The 20867-nt window shown below is 40.3% G+C and overlaps 1 protein-coding gene across 11 annotated transcripts in view; it reads right to left on the bottom strand.

Moving 5' to 3' along the window:
• ETAA1 (ETAA1 activator of ATR kinase) overlaps positions 1-13380 on the bottom strand; it is a 67046-nt gene extending 53666 nt beyond the window's left edge. For 6 of the 11 annotated variants that reach the window (XR_003924616.1, XR_003924615.2, XR_003924617.2 and 3 more), the window contains exons 1-8: positions 13077-13380; positions 11962-12099; positions 11614-11690; positions 9917-10035; positions 7441-9578; positions 4851-5509; positions 2886-2973; positions 805-916 (exon numbers count right to left, since the gene is read on the bottom strand). Coding sequence is in view for 2 of the 11 variants with exons in the window: in XM_030022579.2 (XP_029878439.1) it covers positions 5394-5509; positions 7441-9578; positions 9917-10035; positions 11614-11690; positions 11962-12099; positions 13077-13311 (2823 nt within the window). In the remaining 9 variants the exon portion in view is untranslated. Of the gene's footprint in view, positions 1-804; positions 917-2885; positions 2974-4242; positions 5510-7440; positions 9579-9916; positions 10036-11613; positions 11691-11961; positions 12100-13076 lie in introns of those variants that run through there. The other 5 variants (XR_003924619.2, XR_003924622.2, XR_003924623.2 and 2 more) reach the window with 4 other exon arrangements.
• Positions 13381-20867: the final 7487 nt, after the last annotated feature.

Below are 20867 nucleotides of genomic sequence, written 5' to 3'. Positions count from 1 at the left end.
AGGCCCTTAATGGTTTGCCAGCTACCATACTGACATTACATCCAGACAATATTCACAGAAATTTATATTTAGCTCCACAAGAACAGTACATTAGATATCCTTAAGTGTTTTATGAGGCAGGACTTCTCTGACTATTCTGACAAAACATCAGTATGTGTAGTAACTGAAGCTTTGAACAAATATTGCAGTTATGATTTACAGCAGAATTGCCAGAGTTTTCCTAGCTTCATCTCTGATGGCTACTTACTTAGGCTGTCATTTTTAGCTCCACAGATTATATCTGCCTTGGCCTCTTCCACAAATACTGGATTCACTGGAGTGTGTTGCAGACAATACAGCTCTCAAAACAATGAAGCATTTGTGTTCATTTTCTTCTATTTTATCTTTGGAATTCTACTATTTAGGTCACTATCTGTTGCTTCCAGCTATTCTTTCCTGACAAACTGTAACTCTTTTTAGGCTTAAAAAGATATAATCAATGAATTCATCTACGTTATTCCTCTGGGTATAAAGGTCTAGATGTAATAAGTGGTACACATAGTGTAAGATTACATTGCTATTCCTGAACTGCAGCCCCAAGATTAATTGTGCCTTATAGGCCAAAATTTTAAGAGATGCTGGATGCTGGCCTCTCTGAAAATCTGGTACAACTAACACAATAAAACCCCAATATTACTAAATTTCTCAAATGCTTTTAACATGATCCCTCACCAGCATGAACTGGAAGGCTGTGAATGCATGTATCTCCCACAACACATAATTTTAGATACAGAGAAGGAGAATAATGATGATCGGATCCTTTACCTGATCATGTCTGCCTTTCCTAAATGGAAAAAAACCCACCACAGGTTTACCTGAAAAATATAATTCTTGGATTTTAGCGAGTAACATCACTCATCATGAAATGCGTCAGTATCTGTGGAATAAAAATTATACTCGGGTATGGGGACATACAGGAATTCCATTTACATTTAAACTTAAGCTCACCGATTGCTCTGCTCATGTAAAAAATTACCGTGCTCTGAATGGAACAAAGATGATTGCTTAAGCAAACAGTCATAAATTAATTTATAATGAAACATGACAGTCATAATTTAATTTAGAATGTATTTAAGATTGTTGCTACTATTTGTATAGGTCTTTTTTGCCTGGAGGAAGATGTGGCTTCAGTGAAATGTCAGCTACTGAAATACCAGCTATTGAAATACCAAACTTCTTATGCGTACATGTGTATTAATTAATTAAAATGATGTAGATACTTTCCTAATGAAGATCTGTTGTCTACTGCAAGCAGTCAGACAAAAGACTGCATGACTGAGGCACATGCAGTATCAGTGGGGCACCAAGAACTTACCAGGAAGCATGAGGGATGCTGAGCATAACCTGTAAAATCTGTGGGGTTGTGAGGCTGCCGCTCAGCTTCCTTCCTCAGTGGTGAGGAAAGGGAACGTAGCATGAGAGCATGGAGTAGGGCTGCAGCTTTTGCACCGACCTGCTCTCCAAAGCTGTTGGCTGCCCACGCACAGAGCAGCTGTGTAGGCCCAGTACTGCATCCCTAAAATACATTAGGCAGACGGCTGCTTTTGTTGACATAGAGCTAAGCACATCTGAAATGTAGTTCAGGCACCTAATGTCTGAATTGCCCTCTCTGCATCACGGACTGCTGTAAGAGCACCTGAAATGACTGTATGCCTACCCTATGCCCCTCAGGTTAGGAGGCACCAAGCCATCTCTAGCTACACCCCTGCTGCGTTGCTGGCTTCAGTATCCAGGTGTTCAAGAACTAGGCAAAGGTTAAACTCCTCATGTCTGCACCCCTGCCAATGTCAGTATGCTACCCTGTCTGCTGGGCTGGGTCCATGTCCAGCATCTTGCTGATGCCAGCATAGTAAGAAGAGGCAAAGGGCAAGACTGGTACTTAGAGCACTGGCACTCACAAGAAACAAGCTCTGTGGTGTGTACTCTTTTAAGATACATACATATAGCTAGACAGTTTATTTTCTGCTAGATTTCTTCTAAATCTTTTGGATGTTTCTGACCAACCAATATGAATATATATATTTTAAAAGACAAAAATTCCTACCTTGTGGAATTTTATTTTTTATATTGTAGAGGTTGTTCTTTGTAAGCCGTAATGAATATTCTGCCTGCATTGACTCCACCAATGAAACTATTTGGGGTTAAAGTATTTCTCTAAGCTTTACACTTTTATCAAATTTGCCTAATAAAAATGGTATAAGAGTGGTTTGATTTTAATGCAAGAAATTATTTCTGTTTCTACTAGTGTCGAGTCACAAAAAGAAGCAACTATGCAGTTTGTTAACTGAGAGATGGTATGGTAGGGCATTTGGGGATAGTCAATGATAGTCAGGGTGTGACCAAAAAAAATCTTAGTAGTTTATCTCGACATCAGTTAAGAAACCATGAGCCCAAGAACTTGTGATTTCTATTTGGAAAGTAATGTTTAAGAAAAACCAAATTACAGGCCTTGCAGTGTACTATCTATGCTAAAAATAGGTGTTTATGAAAAGTAAAATAAAAACCAAAGCCCCTCTGTTATGATTAGTTTAATAGGGGAGGGCAATGGATGCATTTGCTGTAAACTGTCAAAATTAACATGTGTCAAACTGATGAGCGAACAGATTCTTTAAATACGGTTAAGCAGCACAGAGGAAGTACATGGGTAAGGAAGTATGTAAGTGACAGTAATTGGTCAAAAAGTAGTTTGTGTCTTCCTCCAATTGCAAAGTTTGCAAAGGGTTGTTTCCACACCCCTTGTGGCAACAGAATTCCCCTTGTCATACATTGAGCTCCTATTTTACAGCTCAGGAGACCAGGGGGTTGGTTAGACGCTCATGTTAAAGCATGAGCCAGTATATTCTTACCCTGCTCTGAGGGGGAGACCAGTGGTGGCATTTCAGGTGGGCAGCTCTAGGGCCCTTCTATCCTGGGTGTTGAGAAAATTAGCATCACCTGGAAGGGCAGTAAGCTGGTTTTAAACTTCAAGTATGCTCAAGGACACATAGTGGCAAGCATTCAGGATGTATCATTTCGCATGCTGAGCTTGGGTAGCCATAATGTGCTTAGCCTGTACTTCCTGTTATGTATCTACTATTTATCCCAATTTCAAAACTGATTAAAAATTAGGCTTTTCGCATCAGAGAATGAAACCTTCCTAATAAAACACCATCCAGCAGCCACAACAGGTCCTTCCTTTCCAATTACCTCACCTTCTCAAATGAGAAGTATAATTAACCATATTATCCTTGAAAACAAAACCGATCCTGGTTCCTTTACAGAATTATTTCTAGAGGAATATCCTGGGGAGGGAAGGGTTGATAAGCTGAACACTGTCCTAGCAAAAGCCTTTTATCTTTCTCAATAAGATTTGTCATTTTTGTGTATCAGTACCTTAAAAGCCAGTTTTATAACTCTCATATTTAATACTGATAGTAGAAGCCTTTCTTCATTTCCACTTTCTTGGCTAATAGTGCATCTGCAAGTTACCCGATAGTTTAGATTTTCCTAGAACACCACAAAGACAAACACATCCCTCAGATACACAGATCAAACTACATTCTCAGGATAAAATTTTAGCAACAGCCACTATTTGGGGTTTACATTTACTTGTCATATGGACATGCAAATCTTCTCTCTTATAAACCGTTTCAACATTGCCAGCAGAGGCTTGACAACACAACAGAGAGTCTTGCTATTTCAAGTTATATTATCTGTTAAGGGTATTATGATGATGAAGTTCTTTGAAAGGCTAAAAACATTTTTTCTGGGTTAATTTTCCGTCAGATCAGTAAGATGATCCAGCTCGTCATATACTGCACAATGGCTGAAGGACAGGGAGCTGCAGCCACAGACCGTAAGTAATGCTTATTGGGCACCAGCACGGTCTTTGGTGGACTTGGGGATTTGATTTCATAATCAACTAACTAGCACCAAGAATGCTGGTTAATACAAAAGCAAATTCACTAGTTTGAAAACCAGTATAGTTAAGTATTTCAGGACTCCACTGCAGATCGTTGTGTGTACAACCTGTTCCTTCACCAAGGATTTCTAGTTTAAATGGATCAAAGGAAGCACTTTGTCACCACTCTAAGTAGAAAATTGAGGCATGGAATAATTGGGTAAATTACCAAGAGAGAACATTCAGGCAAAGTCCATATCGAATTCCCACTTCGCTCCCTTTTACCAGTTTCTGTAGTATAGTATTTTCCCCAACAGACTAGAAAAATGTAAAAAAGTTTAATGATGATTTACAAATATACAATACTTACATTTTTAGGAGTTACAAAAATGGCACATACTACAGAAACCAAAAGCTTCCTCTAACCTTTGGTACATTTCAAAGCTATTTATTTACAAAGAAAAATTACAGTCACTTTTCATAGTGCCACATGTTTACATATAAGCATTTCTCAGTTGAAAAATATCTTGCAGCTTACCCACAGGCAGTTTTTGCAGTTTAAGCTCTGCAACCATTTATCACATCAAAAATTCTATCAGCCCCTGTTAAGCTGACATGACATTGCATTTTTATGTTTTAACAGCCTTCAGTTTGAAAAATATGTACAACCCATAAGGCTAAACTGATTCATAGTTGTTGAGATTTCACCTGGTTTGTTTTATATTGCTCATGGTTTAGTAAAATGACATAGGCTACCTCTTTTAATTAGCTCGGTAACACACGTTTAGAAAAAAGTGGTCCAATTTTGTTAGCTAGGGTTATTTCCAACTCTTCATGAAGGGAATTAAAAAAAAAAAGTCCTTTCCAGGATGTTTTTTCACCTTATGAAACTTTTATATTAAATTCTTCCTTCACTATGTACAATTCTTACCTAAGGTAATGGAGACAAACTGAACACGCTTTCCAAATCCTGTTCATTTCCATTAGTTTTCCGATGTTAGATGTTTTCTAGATTGTACTTTCTTTAAACCAAAACTTTCTTCTACCTGAGAGCAAACATTAGTATTTCTTAGTCTGTGCGTACTTGAGAGTCTTATTATAGATTAAAATATTTGCAGTAATACAGCCAAAACACATACAGTCTGGTTTTGACATCTACTTTCGTGTATATACAAACACCTTCATGCGCTGATGATTTTCAGACTATACAATTTCAACACATAACAGTATGTGAACTCAATACAATCTTCATTGGGCTGAAGGTAGTTTGGGACTACACATTTACAACTGGTAGTTTTTAATTAAGACTAAATAGCACCAGAGTATTAGTTATGGTTCAGGTCAAGATCTTTTTAAATTGAGAAATAGAAAAAGTTTGCCGTCAGTAGCTGTGAACAGAGTTTAAAAACTGTCTTCCAGTATTACAATATTTCCCTCCCAAAAACTTACTCCATAGACAAAATAAACTCCAAATTCAAGCATCTTTAAAGAATGCCTGCATTCTGGATTTTCTTCGTGCAAGAGCTGCTTGTTTTTTTCTTTCAATCTCTTCTTGAGAACATTTTCTATTTTTTTGTTCTGCCACAGACACTGTAAATAAAAAACATGTATTAGGAGCCTTCAAGTTTGTTCAGTATGTATTTTAACTTATCTGTTTTCAATGTTTGAAGATCTATGGCAAGAGCGCACTATTCTGACATACCAGGCACCCAAGTTAAAAATGGCTCATCTATTCTGTCCCCAAGGCAGGAAGGGGGATAAGATGCATGACCTTTGTAGGGCTACTGATTACTACCTCCCAATGAAAATACTGGGATGCAGACATTTGCTTCAAGGAAATTTTACTTGGCTGCCCTTCAGGTGAACCTTATGACATCAGGAGTGAACATAGGAGATGGTGGTGGGTTAAGAAAATTAAAGCTCTCAGAGTGAAAAGGGCTCTACAATTTAGTGAGTTAGGCAGAGATATGGGCATGGAGATGGTATAGACACAGGGGTCAGATACAGTACAGGTGTCACACAAATAAAACCAGAAAGGTTGAAAAAGGTCAAAAGTAGCAATAAAAATTGGCAAAGGAGACAAGAACATGATAGCTAAGTGTAATATTTTATATGTTGTGTTAGAGAACTATAAATTCCCATACAATAAAATCCTGACCTCACTGGAACCAACAGGAACACTCCCTGCACATGTTAAGAATTTTACCGGTTTTATACACCAATTTCCAAGTAATGTAATTTTTAATAAGTAGTCTTTCAAACTCTTTGTCTCTTTGCTTCTTAAAAAAAGAAAGCATCCATGAAAAATTATGTATGTTTTTGAAAGGATCACTTAACGTCCATCTTTTTGTTACACCAATATCTTTCCACCAAAAATTTAAGATGAGGACAGTTGTCATTTATCTGTAAAGAAAATCTATGCTATTCTTTTTCATTCCTTTATTGTCTAGAACATTTCACAGAATGACTAATTATCTCTCCCCTCCCTTCTCCCTTAACATCCAAAATTGCTACTTTCCATTTATCTGCTGCTTTGCTGGGGAAGAAACACAGGTAAAATACTGATTCTTCAAATAATGCTGGCTGATAGTTTGCAGGAATTAATTTTTTTGTTGTTTTTGTAACAGTGCTTCCTGAAAACTGAGGTTGGTACAGTACACTCTAAAGGCACGTTTCATCAAAATTAATATTGGTTAAAACTTCACTAAGCCATGAGATCAAGTAAAAACAAGACTGACTGGCACTTGACTCGTTCTACTTTTCCCTAGCAAGTAACACCAGTGCATGGAATATTACAGACTGTTGCTTGATGATGGAAAAGTGACTGACTTCCTCTCTAGATGAAAGGAAATGTTAGTGAGTGTTTAGACTGGTAACACAAGAATATTTCACTGGCAATTTTAGCCACAGAGCAAACAACAATACAGGCCGAGGTTTCAGAAGCATCGAATGATTTGAGGTTCCGGTTTCCAGGTGTACCATAGTAAAAAGAAATTGGCATTCCATATCACCTGCTGCCTTCTTTCCCTGCCCCACCGTTAACTGGGTTTTTACAAATCATGGCGGAGATAAGTAATTTTTAATGTTTTTCAAAATGAACTGTAAATTAAAGCACAGATTCACGCTACAACATTTACTATGTATCAAAATAGGAGTATTTTTAAGTAACAATTTAAGAATATGGTATGCTGAGTGCTGCCATCAGCCTATACTTGATTCTAGTACTTGATTCTAGTGATTCTGAGCGTCTATGGAAAGAGTGTGAAGTATTCAGAGAAGTGGAATGAAATCGGGAAACAAAAGTCCTTAACTACAGGAATTCAAGAGATGCATCAGGACAATTTCATTTTGGAGCAAATAACCTCCAAATTCTTGTTAGAACATTTACTAACACCTACACTGAATAGATGAATATCGAAGCCTATTGTAAGTTGCAATACAGTACAAATTTCTCTGACATTCTGATTATAGTAAGAAAACAAACAAAACCAGTCTAATAGTGATACAATAAACACGATTACCTGATGTAGGCAGTACAAAAGACTCTGAAAGGTGCCTCTTGAAAGGTGGTTTCTTATTGTCAAGCTTGCTGTGCAAAGTCACATTCACCTGATTCTTGCTTCCTTCCAAACTCTGCAGAGTAATTCCAATGCCAGAATGACTCCCTGGCTTTTCAGACCCTACATGAAGAGCACCCTGAGAACTGTTAGTCTTTTGGAACTTAAACTTTGAAGGTATAAGTGATATTCTGTTAGCAGAACCGTTATTTAGCATCTTTCCTGTATTACACAAAAGATCTGGGCTGTCTAGTGTTTTGCTACTGAAAACGTTTACTGCATTAACAGGACTTGCTTCAGAACCAGGCTCTCCTGCCGGCACAGAATTTGACCTATACCATTTTCCCGAAACAGTCTTTGTAGTATCTTCAGAAGTGTCTTGATGACAGTTTTTAGACAGTGTATCTTTACACTCCATAGAAGTACCCGAGATCATAGTTAAAGGACTTGAGACGTTTTTACAGTTCACTACGTGACCTGTTCTGGCCAGCCCATGCGTAACCTTTGATGAATTCCTACAGGAATTGTTTAGTGAGAAAGTGTCCTGTTTTGCATTTGGTTTTTGTGCCAAGAGGAGATCAGGTAGTCCTTGTTTAGATGCTGGGAAGCTGTTATCAGCATTTGATCTGGAATTAATACTGGCTCCTTGTATAGTTTTAGCTCTTTCATTTCCTTGTTTAACATCCTGGCTCTGAGTCTGCTTTTCTATATCATCACACACCTGATACAACAATTCATCATCCTCACGGTTTGCATCCCAAAGACTATCGGATTCACAAAACATATCTAATACCTCATCAGAAAATTGCGGTTCATTCCAGTCATCACAGGACACAGGACATTTCTTTGGTACTTCAACTTGATTTAAGTTATCTGTATTAGCTTGGTTAACCATTTTAGTTAGATCATTAGGTTTCGTATTGGTAGAAACACTGGATGATTGACAGAAAATACTGTATGTGTTATTCCCAGGTTTTTCAGTCCATTGTCTATGAGGATTAGATCTTGAAGGAAACAGAGGAAGAGGGTCACTTTTGGGCTGAATAGTTTCATTTCCATTCTTCACTTCAGATTGCACTGAAACAGGAATATAGTTCAAATTACTGGTTTGGGCACTTTTCCCAATAGAATTTATTTTATCTGGCTTAACGTCACATTTGCCATGAAAGGCTATGGTCTCTGTCTTTGAGTTTTGTGTCTTATATGGCTTTTGTAAAGAAAGAGATTTCACATTTCGTGTGTTTTTACTACAGTGTTTCGAAGGTGAAAACTGCAAACTGTTAGATTTGCGTACACTCCCCAAACAAGTTACTGAATTGGAACTTCTTTCCTTTGTTCTGCTAGCATCAGTGAAACCACGCACAGATGGATTTGTACGAATTGGTGGTGCTTCTTCAGTACTTAACAATTCAGGATTTTGGGTTATTTGCATCACAAAAGAGTCATCTGCCAAAAAATCTGTATCCCAGTCATCAAAGTCATCATTAACTACTCCAGCAAGCTTACTGGAGACCACCAATTGTGTCTTCAAAGAAGAAGGATTTTTTTTTGTCAACACATGCGTATCAGGTTTTGGAAAAGTCTGGTTCACGCTTCCTAATGCACACAGACTATCTTTTCGATATGCCTCCGAATTACCACGTTGCATGTCTTTAATTTGCTCAGGAAGGTGTTCCTCATCCAAGGTGCTTTTATTTTCATGGAAACTATTATTTAAAGAAATACCTGATAGTCCTTGGCTCAACTGTCCACTACACTTCTGGGTAGAGCAGTCAAAAAGAGCATGAAGGGCTATTTCAGACTCAAGATCTATGGACTTTTGACTGCTAGATTGACAAGGCTCTCCAGCAGGGATGCCAGTGCTCTGTCCAACTGGTTTCAGGGACAGAGCAGTATCTGTTTCAGAAAATTCACCAAGGAGTGATTTCAAGTTCTTCATATTTACTCCATCTTTAGAATTATTTAAAGACTCTGAGGTGGTCTGGATGAAGTGATGACCAAGCTTCTCTTGTTCCTGAACAGCATCTAGCTCTACTAGATTTTTATCAAATTCCTTAGCCAATTTCATGAGTTCCTCTTCAGGATTTTTTATTTTAAGATCTCTAGATTAAAAAAAAAAAAAAAAAAATTCAGAAAAGAAAGTCACACCTACTGAGAAAGTTTAGCCAAGCTCAATAACACGACTGTATGAGCTGTTCATTCTCTAGTTTAACAACTACAGAGAATATGACTGAATCCCACCACTTTCAATGCGCTGTCAGCATGCAATCTTTTTGAGAGTTCCCAAGAAATACCCCATTAAGAAGAGATAACAAGCCCAAAGTTAAAAGCATTCTATATGCTAATCTACAATTACATGGTTCACTATACATAAAGGAACACCACATACCCTTTTTCATGAAAGCCCAGCTGTGATGGGCAAAACAAAACTGTAATTTACCTTGTACAACTTAACTTCGTCCTAGTTCGCGCTTTTACTACTCCAGGTGTACAAGGAATAGCATCCTCACCAATCCATGTCCCTAAAAGGGAGCCTTCATTACAGGCTGCTTTTTCATCCTGAAGGATTAGATTTATAATGCTTAGCAATTTGATTTCAGATAAAGATTGGACTAGACACACACCTTGCATTAAAGTTGCTACACCAATTAAACTGCATCAAATCTGTTGAAAGGCACAGATAGGAGCTAAACCAACATAAGCTAAGTGAGATTACTGCTACATTGTCTACTAATAGTTGTATAATTTTAATTACATCAATTTAAAACAGGAACTCCAATTAAAATAACTTAATTTTACTTTGGTGCTCAAATCTAATACTCTATTTACTTCAGGTTTACACATAATCTGCAATATTCACATTACAAGCTGTGATCTAGTTTACTTTAGTATGCTAGTAAGGAGCTGGTTGAGATGCACTGTCTTTATCTACTTAAAGCAGCATTAACAGATCAGAGAATTTGAAAGAAATCATATTCTGTATGCTTCCAGGAAAAAATTCTGACTTCTTCCATTATAACTCATTTATACAAGGAGCCTTTAAACAGAAATAAGTGAAGTTTAGAAACTAAACGAACTTGTTTCAGAGCTTCAAAGTTTAGGCTTGGATGTGAATTCTGAAATCTAAGAGATACAATACTGCAATGGTAAAATGTGTAGAAGGCCAGAGCCAAATGCTGGATGTGAGAAATTCCTGCATGTAAGCCAGCAAAAATAATTTGAACTTCACTAACAGGGTAGTTCTGGGTAGGATTTTTTTTCAAATTTTTTTTTTTTTTTTTTTTTAAGAAAAAAAGAACACGAGCAACAGATAGTTGCAAATCCAGTCTGATGTTATTTACATTTGTGACAGGGCTGTAATCATTTAAAAGATAGAAAGTGCCATCCCTTATCAATGATTTTCTAATTCTTAAGTATAATTTTTCCAAAATATGCCAAATATTGAGTACATTTTACATGGCCCTGTCAAATAAGCAGGCATATTTTGCAAGCTAAACGCTACAGAACTGTTTTAGGAATAACAGGTTCTCTTCTTGCACTTAATAAAAGGCAAACAATAAGCCAACACTATCTTATTTTAACTTTCCAGGCTGTGGACATCAGGTTTACAACAAGAGAGACACAGCAAGAGCATGGATCTTGGGGTAAAAAGGCAAATTATTCAGAATAAGGAAGCAACGTTACTAAGTTTATATCATTGTGGAGTCTCTCTCTCATCTGAGTCTTGTTCTTGTACTTCAGCAGTCATTCAAGATCATTCAAAATGCTTAAAAACAACTGCCAAGTAAATCCAGCATGTGAAGAAACTCTTTACCTTTTCACAGATGAGTGATTAAGGATAAACAAATGCAGCAGTATTCCTAAAACCAGGGGCAATAACTTATATTCCAAAAGTAAAACTTTCTAAAATGAACTGCTAAGAGCTCGTAAGAAGTCCTAAGAGCAACCAGTCAAATGCTATGCTTATGATTTTAACTCAGTCCAGTTTTATGAACATGTTACTAGTTCTCTGCACACCCAATTGTTACCATGTTAAAGAGACTACTGTAACTAAAATTAAGCCTTTGCTAAAACTGAATACTGTAGCACTATTCTGTTTGATTACTGCATACATAGAGCATAGAAAGTAACAATTACCTGAGGAGCAATACGATTAACAATTTCTGAAATTTCTACTGCGCATCTACTGGTAGACTGTTTGGTTTTTCCATTGCCTACGAAAACAAACAAAAACCCTTAAAAACTGCAAAACAATTTGATTTATAAAGTGCAGTATATCTCAAATAATTAAAATACATGTGCTAAAATCAGAACTTGATTCAGCACTATATTGAAAAATTTATGGGTTTTGAATAAAAATAAAACCAAACAACCTAACCATGACAACAGAAAGAGACCTTTTCTCAGGAAATTTGATAACTTTTAGTACACTCCCACTGCATGCCTCAAATAGGTGCCCTGAAGTCTGGATTTCATTAGTATTACCTAGTCTGTGTGCAATTGGTGAATGAGGATCCCAAAAGATTTCTTGCTGGATATCGGTGTCATTAACAGGAGAGCTGAAAGTAGGTATTCGGGATTTCCTACTCAACGATCTCTTTGGTGTTTTATGTAAACATGACTCTGTGTGAACAGAAGGATGATCCTTATTAAAAAACAACAAATAAAAGGCCAAAATAACTTAGAACATACAACAGGACAAGGCACAAAGAAGATGCTTTAGGGCCTTTAAGAATAAAAATCAAGTTTACGCTCATCAACATTCATTTACTTACAACAGGAACACTGTTCACAACTATGCATTTAATGCAGAGTATGACTCTTTGTCAGTTAGATCACCACAGAGCATTACATGATACCGGCAGCTGTATGCTCAGGATCTGATGATAAGGATGATAACTGTCAATCCTCCTACTTGAGGAAATATTGACTTCAGCTTACATTAAGAGAAAAACTTTGTATAGCTATATGGGAGAGTATTTTGTAATCTGGCTTGCTCTGTGTCTTTCACCCAGACTCTGATTTTGGTCACAACTTTAATGGGCCCCCAAGCTGTTCTGGGTCACGAGCTACCTTTGTCTATACTTCCTCCACAGGACCTTTTCAGCTAGGACTGTTTAAGGCAGGTTCAAAACCAGCTTGCAGCCATCTCAGATCAGTAAGTGAACTGAGCACGCTATGTGAAGCTCAACTAGTCACCCCTGCCCTTTAGAAATGACGTTGCAGATGTGGAATCCTACAGAAATAATTTTAAAAGAAGCAATTACTACGTGAGAAGCATCTTAGGAGATGCTCTGCACTTAAGCGCTTAGCACAGCCAGGCTTTATCCTCTCCGCGAGTGGATCAGCGTCCTCAGCCAGTTCGAAGTATCTGCCGCGGGAAGATGCTCTTCATCACTCCTTGACAAGAAGAGCCCCTTCCCCAGGCACACGGGCGGGGGAGAGCGGGGGGTTACACCGCACCGCCCCCCCCCCCCCTCACAGGCAGGCCGCGCCTCCCCCGCGGCTCCAGGGCTGGCGGGCAGGGCAGGGCAGGGCCGGGCCGGGCCCCCGCCGGCGCGGGGCCTGCGCGGGGCCCCCAGGGGCCGCTCCCGCCGTACCTGCAGCGCCGCGCACCGCCGCCTCCCGCGACTGCGACGGCCGGGGCGCGCGCGGCGCCTCCCCCGCGGGCAGGTCCTGGCCCGCACCGCCGGCCGCCGACGCCGCCTCCTCCTCCTTCTCCTCCGGGGGGAGCTCCGCCGGCCGCCGCCGGGTGAGCTGCTCCTCGCCGCCGCCGCTCCGCCTCCTCAGGGCGGCGGGCCTGAGGCAAGGTCCCTTCCGCCGGCTACCGGGCATGGCGCGCGCTGCGGCGGCGCCGCATCCACCCCGCCGCCGCCGGCGCCGCCATTTTGCCGGGGAGCCCGCCGCGCCACCGCCGATTGGCCGCCTCCGTGCCGCCTCGAGCGGCCATTGGCCCCGCGCGGCGGGGGTGGGGCTGCGGACGCGGCAGGGAACTGCAGCTGGCTGGGAGCTCGCGCCGCGCGCCCTCGGCCCCGCCCCCTCCTGCGGCGGGGCGCCCTCCCTCCGTCGCCCGGCGAGCCGCTGCGGCGCTGCGCAGGCCGGTTCTCGCTCCGCGGGCTGCCCTCGGAGTTACGCGTTCAAAACCTGTAGTCCAGTAGTTGAGTGAAAGAAAAGCTAAGTCCGCCGCCGCCAGAGGGGCTGGGTGTGCCCTCCGGCGGGCCCCGCCATCGGCCTGCCCTGAGGTGGCCTCGTGTCCCTGAGGCGCCTCGTGCGCCTCTGAGGCGGCCTCGCGCCCTCGATTCGCCCGTGGCTCCAACACTGCTGCCTGTGGCTCCTACCCAGCTACCCACGCTGGCTGCCGCTGTCCCGCCAGGCCTGTGGCGGCCCAGGTCTCTGCTGAGGTCCTCGGGGCCCAGAAGAGGGAGGGATGTGCGGTGAGTGTCCTTAAAGAGAAAACAAACCCAGGCAGGCGTAAACCATTTCAGCCCAGCGTGGGAATTGGGGCTGGCAAAGAGAGACTTACAGAAGCCAAATTTGGTAGGTAAGAAATTAACATGAGGTTCCTGAGGGACTGTGATATTACATCATTATTTAAAACAATATAAATGCAAACACATGTATGTATTACATCATAAGGTGGATATTTCCTCCCTGAGCCACTAAATGTAAACGTGTAAACGTATCTACCACGCATATAAGGTCAAGGAGTGAACTACTTGTATAGGCCAAGGAGTGAGCTACTTGTATATTGGTTGCCTGCCTGGTTTTCATTTAATTGATTTGGAGTACTTCAGGATCACACTTCATTTATGAGATGTGAGCAGTGGATTTCAGTCTAGGATCGGGAGTATGATAAGTTTTAAAGTCACCAAAGAGTGATTCCCTGAGCTGTGAAACCTTTTCTTTCCACCCAGGGCCTCAGGCAAACAGTATGTTTTTTCACTTTTCCATTCTCATGAGTGTAATTAAAGCCAATGGAAGACATTTTAATGAGGAAAAAATTAAGTACTATGTATTAAACAGAGAAACTGTGTTATATACATGGTTAAAGTATCACACTTAATCACAGAAAGTTGCAACATTTGAATAATCAACTTGTTTATGTCATACTTATCAAATATAAATCGGAGACAAGACTGAAAAAATGGGTGAAGAATTAGGGTCCAAAACCCATCATAGACATCTGAACATGGCTGCTGCCTTGTAATCATACTAACATGGGTAGATCTGTGCATCACTACAAAGTGTGGTGAAGGTATGCATGACATTTTTGACTGCTGGTTTGCAATATAGTAATTAAAAGCTGTAATGCATCATGCGGGTACAGAAATGGCTTACCTGGGTTCTTTATGCCATAGGCGCAATATAGATTACTTGCTCGTTGTTTCCTTTTAAAAATGGATACCGAGAAGAAACTCTGTCTTTCTCCAGTAGTAGTAGACACAACTTGAGGGATAACAAAACATTGAAATCAACACACTTACTAGAAAGTGCTACTAAAATCTTGATGTCCCCTACCACTTCCTAGTGACCTCTTAGCAGGTGGGTACTAAAGTTGTCTGCTTTCATACTGCTCTATGTTAACAAGCATAGTCTGAAATACTGTCATCAATAATTAAAATTAAGTGACATCTGTCATGTTCACTGAGTGCTTTGAATTTTGCAGTGCCGCCTTTGATTTCTTCCCTTCTCTGAGCTCATTGTTCACTAACCTCATTCATAAAATGTGCATTTTTGCCACAGGTCTTTCACACATTAGTGAGGTTTTACTCACACAGTAAAAGCATTTTGGAAAAAAAAAAAGGCATATTTAACACGTATCTAGTTCTGCATGAGAGTTCTTATTACATCAGTTTAAGTGTATGCAAAGTTGTGTTACCAAAAGTTGGCAAAACAAAAAAAAAATCTGCATGTACAGAAAAGCTGAACAGGTTCATGACTGAACACCCCCCCCCCCCCCCCCTTTCCTAATGTGTAAAGGTATGTGTATCTCATTGCCGCTTAAGAACTTAGCTCTGAGCTGATGCTGTTTATTAACTTAAGAAATGTAGTGGTAGAAGTCTGTGATGTTGAAGGGTTTCTCTGTGGAGCTGTAGCCTCAAGGAGGAGGGAGTTTGCATTCCCTTGTCATGGTACGAGCAGCTGGATCAATGGCTAATTGTGGTGAGGCTGCGTTCCAGGGACTTGCAGCAAACTCCTAGTGCTGCAGTTGTGAGTCCTACTTTCAAATCAAGAGGGATAAATAATGGAGGAGATTGAATGAATAATAAAGTTAGTTTAGTTTTTAATAGTACTATAAACTGCCCGAGAACTTTTCACGGTATTTTATGAGACAAGGATCTAAATTTAAACTAAATGAAATAAACGTGGAAGATCTGAGAAGTTTCCTAAGAATTTCCCGTTGGTGTAATGAGACATTGAAAATAAGAGTGAAAAAATGCTCCTTTTTGAAGTCCTTTGAGCACAGAGCTTTAAAGTGAGCATTTTTATCTTGGAAAGAGTATGTATCATTAGTGAGGTTTTTCAAAATGTCTAGTGTTTTGTTCATCTTTCATTCTTGTTAGGGCTGGAAAAAAGGGAAAATCAATAATCATGATTTCAATGAAAATATCAAGATTTGTGAGAGGACCGAAGTTATTATAAATAATGAAATCAATTTGACAAATACTGCCTTCTTCCAGAGTGTTTTTGAATGCTCTGTGATATTTTCAAAGTGAGCTATCTTGGGCTTTTTTGTTCCCAAACTACATGTTCATTTCAAAATTGATTTCTTTTTAAGCACTGAAAAAGAAGTAGACAAAACCCACACATGCGCTCATAATTTGTCTCCAATGAAAACATGTGTGTGTGCATTTTGATCACCTGAGATCAGGTGAAAAGACAAATTCTCCAAGCCATATGTTCCTTGGATAATTTGTTTTTGAAAATGGTGTGGGTGCAAACTCTACAACTCAGTACAATTATATGATACTTTAAACATAAACATGTTTTCTCCTAGGGAAGGAACAGTTAAATAGTGTATGTAGCTGGGTAGCTACCTGTAGTATGTACCTAAGGAAATATGATAAACAGGTCACAGCCTCTCTGCTTCTGCAGTTAGATGTCTGGCAAGGCAAGTATCAAGAAGAGCCATAGGCTTTCTAAACCTATGAGAACCTGTCTGTTTCTTTGTTTGTGTACAAAAGCAAAACACAAAAGCAAATGTTAACAAAAGCAAAATATATCTAAGGTTATAGCACTACTGCATTCAGTCTACAGTTCTGCAGAAGTCCTCAGGAAATTTCAGTGGTGCCGAGTACAACAGTCTCTGGCCACGCTTCCTTGCATGATGCAGGCTGCCCTCAGCCTTGTGTATTTCTGCAGAGTGTGGCTCAGCAATGCTCAGGGATGTGCAGAGGGGCACTGAGTGAGGTAACTTAGGTGCCCGATATCTTCTAGCCAGCTTTGCCCATTCAGAGCCGGCTTGGATGTTTCACTGCAGTGCTGCCTTGTGCTGTGTAGGCATACCCTGGTATGTCTGGCTTCACATCTGTCAAAAAGAGATAATAGTACTTACTGCAGCATGCGTTGTCCTGGGGATAACCACGGAGCTGTTGGATATGGCAGTGAGGGGAACACAGAAGTGAATTTAGATGCTTAATGTAAGATGCATTTATAAGTACAACCCTGTGGGCCCAAACAAAAATAAACGAAGACACCAGTATAAAACTTAGCTATGAAAGTAGAATATTCTAGCCACAGTTTTCCACCTTTTTTACCCCCAGAAATCCTACTCATCCATATATTCTCTTAAGAAGCCTTGGAGTGTTTACTAAAATAGAGCACTACATGATAGCAGATAGTTTATACAAGTTAACAGCAAGAGATACGTGTTTTGTTGCCTTCTTTTGGGACCTTAGGAAAAACTGAGAGGGTGCCTGAAATGTTAACTTAATGGACAATAATTTTTTCTATCCATAGGGGAACACAGGCATTGTGCCTGGTTTTTTGCTTTTATTAATAGCATTTTGATAGCACAGTTATAAAGCTTGTCCTTGGCTTGCCTTGAAATATCATACTGACTTCACTTATTATAGAATGTTACTTTAATTTTCCAAGGTGAAATGTTCGCAGAGCAGAAACAGGTGAGGAAAATATGGCCAAAACAGTTACATATACCTTTATTTTTAAAGTGCTGTCCAGAAGGTTTTGCAGCATTTTTTGCTGATGCATAAATTGACCTAGACAGTAAATGATACATGACCTTAAAAATATCTGGAGTAGCCTTGCTTGAAAATTTTTAGTAGAGAGTTATTAAATGTCAGAGTAATTTACACAAGCGTAGCCTAGTTTATGCTTTTGCATTCTCTTTCCCTCTTTCTCTCCACCATGCCAATCGAGAACCATAGAAGCTTTAAAAATATTTTACATATATATCTTTTTTTTTCTTATAGAGGTTCATCTTACTTTATTTATCACAGTCAGAAAATCTCATCAAATGTGAGACTATAATGTAGCTCATAAAGGCCTGATCCAGCAGAGCACTTAAGTACCTGCATAACTTCATCATGATGACATTTTCTATTGCTCATTAACTGGCATTTAAAGGAAATTTTCCATTGCTTGGTGTCTGGGCATTTAGAGGAAATTGTCAGCCAAAATGGGTGAGCCATTTAGAAGAATTAGGTCAGGCAACGAAGAGCCTACAAGGCGCAGAGGTCTGCAGGGAGCCCTGGAGGTTCGGGCCCCTTGCAGAAAGCTGGAGATAGCTATCGGGAGGGCCTTCTATTAAGTATTTATTATAATGTAGGCTTAATTCCACAGCTGTTCTCCAGCGCTCAGGTTGAACTGCATTGAGGAGATGAATCATGGCTGTGCAAGACTGTGGAGACTGCTGTTTGTAGAACTTAGGTCTTAAATCTTAACTGGGCCAGTTAGCTTCAGTGCACTGCTGCCTGGAGGCGACTCAACAGCTTCTTCTGGAAGAGGTACAATAATCTGGGCATCTCTGTGTTGTGCTGGCTCACACTGGGTAGGCTTGCACCAAGGAATGACCAGGAGGAGTCTTGAGGCACTCATCCCCCATCCACTCACTTATTTGCTGCATCTGGCCTTGCTGCCAAGGAGCTTTCAGAGCTTTTCACTATTTTGCACTCATGTCCATACTATCATTGTTTGCTGTACCAAGGAGGACATGCATCCTGGGTGATCCTCTCAGCTGAGATGCACCTTCTGCTATCTTATTGTTTATACATGAAGAGAAGATATAAGTAAGGGCAGGATCAAAAACTGTTCATAGAAATTACAGCAGCAAGGCTCTCCCCTCTTCTCTCCCCCCCTGCTCCTCCCTCTCCCCCCTCTCCCCTCTCTCCCCTCTCTCTCCTCTCTCTCCTCTCTCTCCTCTCTCTTTGCTTTTTTCTGCTGTATTTCAGCCCCAGGCTATCAAGGACTGGGAAATAGGTTTTCTGTTCTGCTCTCTTAGTTTCTGGAATATTTTTTTATCCCTTATAGGAAAACAAGTTAGAGGGTTCTTTAAAGAACAGGAAAGAATAGGTTTCCGTCTTGTTTGGAAAGCCTGACAAATATTAATCTACTATATATCCTGTAAATGATTTCTTTCATCAGTGACAAAAACTGACCTGTATTTGAGACCTCAACTTGTTGAACTCTCATATGCTACAGTGTAAATCAGGGAAGTATTTTGTCAGCTACCAAACACAAAGCATTGGATGGCCAGAGAAGACAACTTTTTGATCAAGCATTCTGGAGAAGAAAATAGGCACTGCTTATTTATTTAAAGTAGGCTTAGCTTTTGATTGATACATCTGTTCCAGGAGAATGTTTAGCCTGTGGTCCTAAATAGCTTACTGAAGAATCAGTGATCAAACTAGTATGAAATTCTCCAAGTGCAGTCTTCTCTGTTTTTCTCCAACATACTCAGTGATTTCTGGATAGACTATTTTTATGTCAAGTGTTCATAGCTTGCAGTTGAAAAAACAATTTCTGTTACCGAAGTGCTTTTTTTTGAGGCTTTTGTTTTATAAATTCTATACATTATCCTTTGAGCCTGTGTCCCATTAACTATAAGCCACAGTTTACATGGAAGTGCATAACAATGAAGTCCCTCCATTCCATGTGCGTGACTCATTATGCAGCATATACTGCTGCTGGTTTTGATGTTGGGGTGATTGGAAGTTACTCTCTCCTAACAGCAGTTTTGTCATCTCTGCAAAATGATTTGAAGCCTCTGACCAGTACCTGATGACCACATTACAGGACTGCTGCTCTGTGCGACCTAACTGCCATTATTGGTTGTTTCAGTGACAAGACCAAGCTCGGAGTAGATATGGAGGTTTGGCAGCAGGTTGTGGAGCCCTAGTTTCAGGAATGAAGTGAGAGAAAAATTATGTTTCCGATGCTTCACTTGTTTTCTGGTGGCACTGTTTCTTTCCCCAGAATGGTTGGTTCTGGCACCTTCCTCAAGCAGGACTGAGTTCTGGGCCCAGGGTCGCTTCCAGCTTTATACACCATGGCTTGATGGTCCTAATTTATCATAGAGTAAGCAAACAAGTGCCTGGATAAGAATTAGACACCCTTTTGATTATTAATTTTTTCATTTATTTTCAGATGGCTTTTCCTTTTGTCGTATTGTTCACACATAATGCGTCTGACTCTTCCTATGTCACACTACATCTTCGCAGTAATTTTCTGCGCTGTTCTGTCCCTCTGGATTTTACAGCAGTGGATCAGAAAGGAAGTGCAAGCCCTAGCAGAAATAATAAATCCACTGCAGGTCTTGAAGGTACTAATTTCTGCAAAACAAAATACTGCCTCAATTCTGTTATGGGCTAGAAGGGGTGATCAAAGTGAAATACATTTATTGTGGAATTGGTTTGCAAAGCCTGCTTCTAAACCATTACACACTCTTTCTGGATTTCTTTTTTCCCCTGCAACAGTAAATAATGCAGTTGTGTCCAACCTGGCCTGTAGTACTGAGTTCCATGCAGCTCTCGGGAAGTTCAAGAATTGCTCCCAAGCCAGGCCTGTGTCACGAGATAGGCAGAGAGCTGTGTTGGCCTGTCAAAGGGGTCACTGGATAATATGAATCTGGATAACACATAGGAGATCTGCAAGGGGCTGCAAAATGCAGTACTTGTGGGTTGTCCACATAGTTGCTGCACTGGGGTCCTTGGAGTCATGGTCATCTCCCAGCTGCTGAATCGCTTGGAGCACTCGGAAGTCTGTGGCATATGTCCTGTGACTCCAGCCGGAAGGTTGGGGTGGTTGGTCATTGCTGGAGTAATCTGACTTTTGAAAAAATATTTTAGGAACTGTCCTACAATTACAGATATTTCTAATCTATGCAATCTATCTAATTAGGTTCAACCATGCCCAATTCCTTGTCTGATTGC

Source organism: Aquila chrysaetos, chromosome 8 (assembly GCF_900496995.4).
Source record: "Aquila chrysaetos chrysaetos chromosome 8, bAquChr1.4, whole genome shotgun sequence".
Taxonomy (NCBI): Eukaryota; Metazoa; Chordata; class Aves; order Accipitriformes; family Accipitridae; genus Aquila; species Aquila chrysaetos.
Note: the sequence above shows the minus strand (reverse complement) of the source record. Positions and strands in the feature narration are given on the sequence as shown.